Source organism: Paracoccidioides brasiliensis (assembly GCF_000150735.1).
Source record: "Paracoccidioides brasiliensis Pb18 unplaced genomic scaffold supercont2.5, whole genome shotgun sequence".
In the NCBI taxonomy this organism is placed as follows: domain Eukaryota; kingdom Fungi; phylum Ascomycota; class Eurotiomycetes; order Onygenales; family Ajellomycetaceae; genus Paracoccidioides; species Paracoccidioides brasiliensis.
The window spans coordinates 1,383,195-1,393,152 of record NW_011371362.1 but is presented as its reverse complement, the minus strand read 5'-3'; the positions used below and the strand labels follow the sequence as shown (position 1 = coordinate 1,393,152).

At 46.3% G+C, this 9,958-nt stretch overlaps 4 protein-coding genes across 4 annotated transcripts; 1 reads left to right on the top strand and 3 right to left on the bottom strand.

Moving 5' to 3' along the window:
* Positions 1 to 1,469: 1,469 nt before the first annotated feature.
* Positions 1,470 to 2,699, bottom strand: PADG_04899 (uncharacterized protein; the record flags this gene model as incomplete). Its single annotated transcript, XM_010761882.1, has 4 exons — positions 1,470 to 1,897; positions 2,029 to 2,388; positions 2,487 to 2,499; positions 2,604 to 2,699. The coding sequence occupies 4 exons, from the start codon at positions 2,697 to 2,699 to the stop codon at positions 1,470 to 1,472; spliced, it is 897 nt and encodes a 298-aa protein (XP_010760184.1).
* Positions 2,700 to 4,805: 2,106 nt separating this feature from the next.
* On the bottom strand, positions 4,806 to 7,214 carry PADG_11845 (aconitate hydratase, mitochondrial; the record flags this gene model as incomplete). The annotated part of the gene is made up of 4 exons (XM_010762261.1): positions 4,806 to 5,066; positions 5,138 to 5,424; positions 5,493 to 6,551; positions 6,620 to 7,214. The coding sequence occupies 4 exons, from the start codon at positions 7,212 to 7,214 to the stop codon at positions 4,806 to 4,808; spliced, it is 2,202 nt and encodes a 733-aa protein (XP_010760563.1).
* Positions 7,215 to 7,481: 267 nt separating this feature from the next.
* Positions 7,482 to 7,873, bottom strand: PADG_11844 (uncharacterized protein; the record flags this gene model as incomplete). The annotated part of the gene is made up of 3 exons (XM_010762260.1): positions 7,482 to 7,616; positions 7,721 to 7,738; positions 7,835 to 7,873. The coding sequence occupies 3 exons, from the start codon at positions 7,871 to 7,873 to the stop codon at positions 7,482 to 7,484; spliced, it is 192 nt and encodes a 63-aa protein (XP_010760562.1).
* Positions 7,874 to 9,132: 1,259 nt separating this feature from the next.
* Positions 9,133 to 9,748, top strand: PADG_04897 (uncharacterized protein; the record flags this gene model as incomplete). Its single annotated transcript, XM_010762123.1, has 3 exons — positions 9,133 to 9,173; positions 9,305 to 9,484; positions 9,619 to 9,748. The coding sequence occupies 3 exons, from the start codon at positions 9,133 to 9,135 to the stop codon at positions 9,746 to 9,748; spliced, it is 351 nt and encodes a 116-aa protein (XP_010760425.1).
* Between the last annotated feature and the right edge of the window lie 210 nt (positions 9,749 to 9,958).

Below are 9,958 nucleotides of genomic sequence, written 5' to 3'. Positions count from 1 at the left end.
TTCCTCGTCGACGTCTAATCACATCAGACGTTATCTCTGCGTGTCGCGCCTCAACTACAGGTTCTAACATATGTTCTACTTACTCAAGCAAATAAACGCTTGAAAATTAGCTCCTAAATTAGCTCTTCCCTGTTTTCTCACCTCCCTAATCTTTTCTGCTCCCTACGCAGTCATCTCAGCGTGAAGGTCTGGGTAGTTAGTCGATTCTGTACTTACTCGTTATAACTTCAGTGCCGCATCACCAATTTTTTCATTAAAAAACATGTAGAACAGACAATAAACCAATCTCTCCCTTCCTACTAACCGACCCTTTTCGGGGGGGGGGGGGGGGAGGGGATGGATTCTAATATAGGTACTGAAGTTGAAAATTAGGTGATGCGAAGGGATGAATGTGGACTGTTTGTCTATGATAACTGATCCGGGAATGAGAAGTAAGGTCCCGGGCCCACGTTACGTACCAGAGAGGGCAAAACTGGTTTAGTTGTCAAAAACTGGGGAAGGCAGGAATCTGCACCACTCCCTCGACAGATCTTGCAAATAAACGTAGACGGAGGTGAGGTAATTTGCGATCCTTAAGTTGGAGTTGAGCTTAAAAAAAATCGGCTTAGCAAGGAGACGACGGATGGATGGGGGAGAAAGATCACCCAGGAGTGACTTCATTGATGTAAACAAAGCACCGGGATCAAGCAGAGCAACACAATTCGTGAGTTACGGGGTAATTGGGTTAGCCCAGTGAGTGGTAGGGTAACACTACCTATCCATGGCATGCGGTCATTCCAAAGATTCTTGGATGTTGGGATGTTGGATGTTGACGTCGTTTTGCCCAGACCGAGCGGGCACCTGACTGCGCCAACCCTAACTATTTCATCAATGTAGTCAAGTTACTCGTCCCTGAATTCAAACGGCAAATGTGCATTTTGTGTGAGGACACATGTTAAAATGCTTCTCCTACAAAATAATTAATGTCTTCAACCGCCAAATCAGATATAGGCTGTGGAACGGATAATAACATGCTGAGGGGATATTTTTCATGAAAATTGCTCATTTTCTCATCCGGAAAAAACACAATGAAATTTTAGTGCAAAAGTCAAATTCTCCATAATAAAAAACAGTGAAAAATGAATTTATTTTAAATATACTCCTATCATAAGATTTCCTGTTATTTAGTCTATCTGAATCTACATAAAGCCTATATCTAAGATGTTTGATGAGGGTATTAGAAAATGATGTTTGCATCTCTATATGTGATTCTCGTAGTTGAAAGTTCAAAGGCCTGGGTTGCATTGGTCGGAATCTCCACTAGATTGCCGAATTCAATAACAGTGACGATTTCAAAGGGAAAACAATGGAAGCAGATAACTACATAGATAGAATTTAATATATATATATATATATATATATATATACGGAGTATATTTAATCTAAATTGACAGAATAAGAGCCAAAAGAAAAAGAAAAAGAAAAGAAAATCACAAAGATGTTTTCCCACCACTCACCTGCCACCGCCCAGATATGCTATCCGACGTCACCTTGCCCTCATTTTCCAGCTTCATCAATGCCTGGATCAGACCATGCGAGGCGTGCATGCGCATCTGATCTGCGATATCCGGATAAATAACTGAAACCAGCTCGTCTGGCGACATAGCGCGAGGTTTATACAATGCTCCTCCTGTACCTGGGTTGCCGCCGTCTAGACTTCCAAACTTCAACACTCGCAGTACCTCTTCCTCCCTCTGCCGTCGGTGCTCAATGTATTCGGTAATCTTAGCTTTGCAGTCTTCAATCACAGCTCCATGTCCAGGATATCCCCTGCTAGCACCAAGGTTACGCATCTTCTCCAATGTTGCAATGTACACAGCAAGGTCCTCGAAAACTGCAGTACCATGACCAAGGACGTCTGGATGAGCAACGCAATGGAAGATAAACATCAGCATATATATATATGTATATACAAAGGAAAAATCACACTCTTCATAGCAGAGCAGAGCAGGGCTGGGTTTGGTAGTCGAACGCCGGGAAAAGACTCACTATCACCCGTAAACAATGCATTCTCCTCTTCCAACAAAAACGTGACATGGTCCGTTGTATGACCAGGAGTATGTATTGTCCTCAGCGTCGCACCCTCCACCGTAAAAACCTGGCCGTCCTCAATATTCAACTCATCCCCTTCCCCATCGTATTTGCACACTTTAGCATTGGGACAAATCTCCAACAAATCCAGGACACCTCCAACATGATCTCGGTGCCAGTGCGTCAGGAGCGCTTGCTTCACAGTGGCCTTTTCGGCCTCCAGGACACCCCTTAGCGAGGCAGACCAGCTGGGTTTCCCTTCGCCTGTGTCTATCAGAAGACGGTCTCTGCCTTTGCCGATAAGATAGGTGTTTGTCCCTTTGTTTGGTGAAAATCGGGAGGGTTCATGTTAGCGTTTTCGGCATCCTTGAACAGGGCGTGATTCCTAATTTGATATCAGAATACCCATCTCTCACCTTGTAATGTGAACTGTAGCAAGCAAGGATAAAGTTAGCCCTTCTTTCAGATTCATAATAATATCAGAATTTCTGCATCAGTTCCAGGGGAGTTTTGAAGATATGCAAAATAAATACCTTCCCAGGATTCCCAGCCAACAGCCTGATCACTGATCCACTCAACCTCTCCACCTCCGGCAGCGAAATGCGTTGTGCGACTGCGGCCATCTCCATCCTCCTTTACCCCTTTTGCTGCTAATGGATTTCCCCTATCTTTTGCTTAAAATGTCGCATTGAACTTTTGTCGAAGAATGACAAATTTCTCGTTTCCCAAAACTGGGTTATTATTGTTTATTTTAAATGTATGTGTGTAACTATCCTCTGGAACAGACAACCAATTCCTAGTACAGAGTCTCACAGTAAATCGGCCCCTCTGACTGCGGCAAAAGAGTGGTTTCCAAAACCTCAATTAGAACCACGACAGGGCAGGGTGTTGTATGTGTATATAAAGTGTATAGTCACAAGTGATATCCACCTTCAGCTACTAACCTCAGCCTTAATCCCGAAATACAGGTACGGCACTTGGTGCACTTTCTGCCGAGTTTGGTCTAGAGTTTGGCTCTCACAACTGATTCTGTATAAAAGGGAGGTATGATGGATGTAATTTCCATCCACAGGAAACGATAGATAAAATAATCAAGTTCTCGTAAAGAGAAACAAGGAGAGATGATAGAGGATCAAAAAGAATTGTTTGTAAAACGTCCAGCTGTTAACCGGCGAGGAGATTCGATCTTCCGCCCAGAAAGATAAAAAGAGTCTGCAATACAACCGCCACTACCCGATTTTCATGTTCAGATCATACGGTAACTTACCCTCTAGACTCTTTCAGACGGCGCATTTTAGGCGTCCGAAGTCCACTAGTTAAAACCCCCACCCCGCAATTTCACACAACCGCAGGTGTATTAGATACACGTATCCGTACACATAAAGAACAAATACAATAGGATATCCCAACTCCAAACAACCGAGGAGGTTTTCCCGGCCGCCATATCCCCTTAAGCTCCCCAATCCCGAAACCCACATTCTGACACCAACATCCCTTTGGTTTAAAGTTCATCCTCTCGGATTCGATGCATCTCCATCAGCTAACTAAAAGATAAAGCAAAAGAAGAGTTAATGTTTTTTCATTGTATCTCGGGAGGAGAGGCGTCCACAGAAACGGCCCTCGGCAACATCTGGATTTAGGTGAAGTTGAAACTCCTTTAAAACTTTTACCGAGGCTATTTTGATGGCATGGTAAGTTATATCAGTAATAAGCTAGCTAAACAAAATGGGAGAGCATTGCAGGAGATCATGGAACGCTTTGAATCAATCTCTTTGCTTGGTGGTTTTTTTTATTTTGACCATTCGCAAATTTTGTGATTTGTAATGTAATAGATGAAATGATGATCTCTCCTTTTGCGATCAAAAACGGCCTTCCCTCTCGTTTAACGGAGAAAGATATCAGCTTACTGAAAACAATAATAATACTGACAGGCTCGAGAGAGAGCAAAAGAAACCATGTGTAAAGAGCAAGATCAATGAAAAAGACACGGGAATACAGTAGCTGATTTACGTAGATATATACACATATGACAAAGGAAAAAGGAGAAAAGGTGTGGATTTAATTTCGTCGAGCAAAAGGAGACAAGGGAAAGCAATCTCTACAAAACGTTAGGGAAATAAGGCTTCAGTTGATACATGCAAGAGGTAGTTCTTAAAAAAGGAAGATGAAAAATGATAAGAAAAAGAAGAAGAAAAAAAGGTAGAAAGGGGTTTATCAAATCGCCAATTTTAAAAACTTTTCCCCCAACCTCCCACCTTTTCGAGGCACCCGTGGCGCTCAAAATCGTCCCCTCGATTCAAACTTGCATCGATCGATAGCACAAGTTAGCTGTCCGTGGCAGCATGCAGATGCAGGAGTGAACAAGGAGTGTCCTACGACACCTCTCCATCGTGCATGCAGTGGCGGAGAAAATGCTCCCCTTGTTCCTGCATTTGCGATTATCTTCTTCTTTGCTCATAGCGGTTCCACCACTCCCACACACAAAGGTCCACATGCCCAGAGTCATCCGTTTCGATGCGTTTTACAGAAAGACACAAAACATATGAACATTATTCATACATTTACGAAAAGGAAAACAAGATACCACCCCTAACTTTCCTTTCAATCTGTATGTCCTTCAATCCTTTTTTTTTTATTTTATATTTTTATTTTTATTTTTTTTTAAAAAAATAAAAATAAAAATAAAAATAGTCTTTTGCTTCGTACGCCCCCGATAATCTTGGCCCGAAACAAATCTAAGACGCACGTTGCTTGGCCATGGTGTTCAGGGCGCTTCCATCCTTGAACCACTGGAGCTGTGGCTCGTTGAAGGTGTGGGAGAGGGAGATATCGAATGACTTGCCGTTCTTGGGGTGGACGCGGAGGGTGATGGGCTTGCCAACGGCGAGCTCGGTGCACATCAGGTCAACGGTGTCATCGGGCCGGATGCGGTCGTAGTCGGCTGGGTCAGTGAAGGTAAGAGGAAGCATACCCTGCTTCTTCAAGTTGGTTTCGTGCTGTAAGAAATGGGGGGTTGGATGTTAGTAGCATGTACAGCATTGCTTCATTCTTGACGAGGAAAACTTACGATACGGGCAAAGCTTCGGGTGATAATGGCGAGACCGCCAAGATGTCTGGGCTCGAGGGCAGCGTGTTCTCGGGAGCTTCCTTCGCCGTAGTTCCAGTCACCAATGACGACCCACTTGATTCCTCTGGCCTTGTAATCACGGGCTGTTGCGGGTACCGGGCCATATTCGCCGGTCTTGAAGTTCTTGACCTTGTTGGCCTCGCCGTTCTCAGCGTTAATGGCACCAATCAACATGTTGTTGGAGATGTTGTCGAGGTGGCCACGGTATTTCAACCAGGGCCCAGCCACTATACGGAAACTGTTAGTATGACAAAAAGCGAGACGTAGAAAACTGGGAAGGGCTTTGCCGCCTTACTGGAGATGTGATCAGTGGTGGTTTTGCCTTGAGCCTTGATCAAGATTGGGATCCCGAGAGCATCCTTTCCATCCCATGGCTGAAAAGCCTTAAGGATCTGGAGACGGTCACTAGTGGGGGAGACAGCAACGGAAATGGAAGATCGGTCCTTTGGTGGGGCCTGGTAGGTGTCACGGCCTGGGTCATATCCGTTGGCCGGAAGTCCAGCACCAGTCGGCTCCTTGAGCTTGAACTCCTTGCCATCCTTGTCTTTGAGGGTGTCGGTCAAGGGGTTGAAGTTCAGGGTTCCGGCGATAGTCATTGCGACAACGAGATCAGGAGAGGTGACGAAGGCGTGGGTAGCAGGGTTGGCATCGTTACGTCCAGTGAAGTTTCGGTTGTAGGAAGAGACGATGGAGTTAGCCTCGCCCTTCTTCACATCCCGACGATCCCACTGTCCAATGCAAGGACCGCAAGCATTGGCAAGGATGACACCGCCGAATTCCTCAAGGGTCTTAAGCTGACCATCCCGCTCAATGGTTGCGCGGATCTGCTCAGAACCAGGGGTAACGGTGAAGAGAGACTTGGCCTTGATGCCGTGGTCCAGAGCATCCCGGGCGATAGAAGCGGCTCGGGACATGTCCTCATAGGAGGAGTTGGTGCAAGAACCAATCAAGCCGACCTTCAGTTCCTCTGGCCAGCCGTTTTCCTTGACAGCATCCTTGAACTTGGAGATGGGGGTTGCCAAATCGGGGGTGAATGGGCCGTTGATATGGGGTTCAAGTTCAGACAAGTTGATCTCGATCAATTGATCGTATTCAGCGCCTTCGTCCTCGCGGAGGCTGTGGGCATAAGATCTGGCAAAGTCACCAATGGCCTGGCGTTTGGTGGCCTTGAGGTAGTCGTACATGCGGTCGTTGAAGGGGAAGACGGAAGTGGTAGCGCCGATTTCAGCACCCATGTTACAGATGGTGCCCATACCAGTGCAAGAGAGAGAGTTGACACCAGGTCCGTGGTACTCGATAATAGCACCAGTACCACCCTTGACAGTGAGGATTCCAGCGACCTTCAAGATGATATCTACAGCGTATTCATTAGTGAGAGTTTTCAAGACGCTGCAAAGGTCAGTTAACAAGAGGGCACCTTACCCTTGGGAGAGGTCCATCCCGACAATTTACCCGTGAGTCTCACACCAATGACTTTGGGAGCTTTCAATTCCCAGGGGAGACCAGCCATGACGTCGACGGCGTCAGCACCGCCAACACCAATCGCAGCCATACCAAGACCACCACCGTTGGGGGTATGGGAGTCAGTTCCAATCATTAGACCTCCGGGGAAAGCATAGTTTTCGAGGAGAATCTGATGGATAATACCGGAACCGGGTTTCCAGAATCCAATGTTATATTTAGCGCAGGATGTGGAGAGAAAGTCGTATACTTCCTTGTTGATCTCGTTAGCTCTGGCAAGATCTTTCTCGCCACCAACCTGAGCCTCGATCAAGTGGTCGCAGTGGACACTGGCAGGAGTAGCAACAGAGGGCATTCCAGCGGACATAAACTGAAGAATGGCCATCTGGGCAGTGGCGTCTTGACAAGCCACACGGTCTGGCCGCAACTTGAGATATGATTTTCCGCGGTGGATATCTTGTTCATGAGGATCGTCAAGGTGAGAGTACATGATCTTCTCAGCGTACGTTAAGGGGCGGTTCAGTCTGCTTCGGACAATATCTAGGTTTTCTGCCATCTTCCTATAGGGAGTAAGTAAAGGCGTGTTAGCAGCTGTCTGTTGCACAGTGCACGGCAGCTCCATGTTCCCCCGTTGAGTGCAGGGATCACCGAAAGTTAATTGGCACATTCATTTCAGAGTACATTTATTAACTTTCGTGAGTCATTCCCGTGAAACAAGATGAATCTCCTGCATAAAGGAATGAAGGAAAATGCCATACTTGTAGTTGATGTAGTTGCCCTGTTGAAATATTGTAAGCGATTGTGAATCCCACAGACAAGGGGACTAAACCCGCTGCCCCGAAGCTCCCCGATTTAGATCTACTGGCCGGGAAAATCGCACCTTCTCATAATTGCACATCTCGACCTTTTTGTCGAGAGGATTCTCGCTGACAGTTGCCAGGCTCCGAGCACCCAGAAGCTATTCGAGGAGAAGAGTCAGCAAGCGACATCTAAGCCTATGTGGAGTGGCCGAAATCGTTGGGACGTTATTTAGTGCTTTTTTGGGACACCGGTAACACATACGTTACGAGATTTGGATGCCTAAACAGGGAATACGTTAGCTACGCTGAAGAACTAATGAATATGTGAGATGCTAAAATGTAGTCAAGCAAGAATTGCAGCGGACAAATCACTCACCAGCGCACCCACGCGGGCAAACCGAGTGGTCGCGAACATTGTGGCTGCTGCTCTCTGAGCACACTGAACTATGGAGCTATACGCTGGCACATCCAACGTCGAGGAAAGTCAAGCAACTCGACGAAGGCCGTGAGAGGGGAATTAGAAGATGATTAGGAAGATGGAAGGGGGGAAATATGAGGGAGAGAAGGAAGACGAGAGGAAGAGGAGAAGGAAATCCAAAGCAAGAAAAAACAAGCCCCAAGCTGCTTTATTACACGATATTGCGAGAGAAAGCCGCACTGGGCGGGATACAGGCGAAGTGCAGTACTGCGCTAGTACGGTTACGCTGTTTTACGATTACTAGGCGTTAGTAATATTACACTACTCTTCCCCCAAGGGCTCTCCCTCGTAGCCTTCACGGTCACACAAAAAGACACACGACCTTCCCTTCCGGCTCTCGGCTGTGTACCGACCCAGTCTTGAGAGGAACCAAAACCATACGGTACAGCACCACAGCCCCACGAGAACCCATTCGTGCTAGATCCATTTATCTCCCACGGCAGCAAATCTGATTTGTGGAGCGCCAACCAGCAAGTGAAAAAAAAAAAAAAAATTTGTGACCTGCAGACCAGCAATGCAAATCCCAGCACTGTGACTGGCTACCCATTTCCTCCCGTCCGCAGGCTTCGGCTGGCAAAAATTTTATAGGCAAGGGCCGTTAACGGGCTGCGAATACTAGAAGCCAGCCACAACCAATCACCAGCTGTACATTTACCATCTGATGTGCAGGTTTGCTTACAGATGACGATATTCTGACGAAGGGGAGAGTTGAAAGAAGTTTCAATCTTCTCTTTGCTCTAACTTCGGAATAGTATATTTATGAAGCTGCTCACCCTACCTACCCTTCTAGGAGTGGGAATTGCTGAAAATTTGCGAGTTGACAAGGACGCACCAAATCACTTCATTTCATTTCTACCAATACCAACAGGGTACCTATGCTGGCGTGTAATTTTGGCGTTTCATGTTTGATAAGGGAACCAAGATGCCGAGGCTGAGGAAAAACGTCTCATCGACATAACGAAGTTTTGGTGAGACTAAGTTTGGCGGCTGGTTTAATGTTTCCTCTTTCACTCGGAGGAAAGTTTAAGCTAGCCGGTACCAATTAGGAATAGCGCATCGATCAGCCAAGCCGCCGACAATTTCAAAAGGTAGGTAAAGGAGTATTTTGATATACATCTGTCAAACGCTACAGTGAACTTTTCACTGCTTGTTTCTGCTTCAATAAATACCCGCCTGGCAATCCAGGCTTCTTAAACATGGGCGCTACCAGAAGAATAAAAACCAAGCGGCGGACAAGGTACGTCAATCAAATATCACAAAATATCCATAACAGTCCATCAAAATCGAGATCCATTGAAAGACCCTGCATGAGCATGGTGAATAAATATATATATATATATGTCTGACGTAACCCGCTTATACATACAGAGACTATGACCAAGTCTGCGCAGACATTGGCTCCTCCAAACATCTTACCCAATACAAGCGAACCAAAACCGCAGAGGACCTTCCGGGTCTAGGCAGGCATTACTGCGTCGAGTGTGCGAAGTGGTTTGAAAGTGATTACAATCTGGTGGCTCATCGGAGGGGGAAGAATCACAAGCGAAGGTGCGCTTAAATGTTTTTTGTTTGGGCATAAGTGAGATACATGGTGAGAAGGGGGGGAGGGGGGGGAGGGGGGGGGGGGGTTGATCAGAAGAACTAAACTAACGGGGGAGGCATGGAATGGGGAAATGCGCTAGGCTCCGTATCTTGAAGGAAGAACCACATTCGCAGAAGATTGCGGAAGCTGCTATTGGATTGGGGACGGATAATTGGACGCGGGAGGGGAATGCTAAGGAGGACAATGTGGATGCGGAGATTGTCGAATGAATATTTTCACCATTCTCTCCGTTATGATAAAAGCTTTAAAAGCTTGGAATGAATGGTTCTACGATATCTTTGGCGATATTCGGTATTTGGATTAGGCGTTTGGGTCTTTCACAGATTGAGTCGGTTTTTACACTCATCGGCCAAGTTTGGGTCATTTCTCGATGAAGGGTTGGTTTGGTCCCCCCTTAGGATTGCTGCGAAATTGTGACC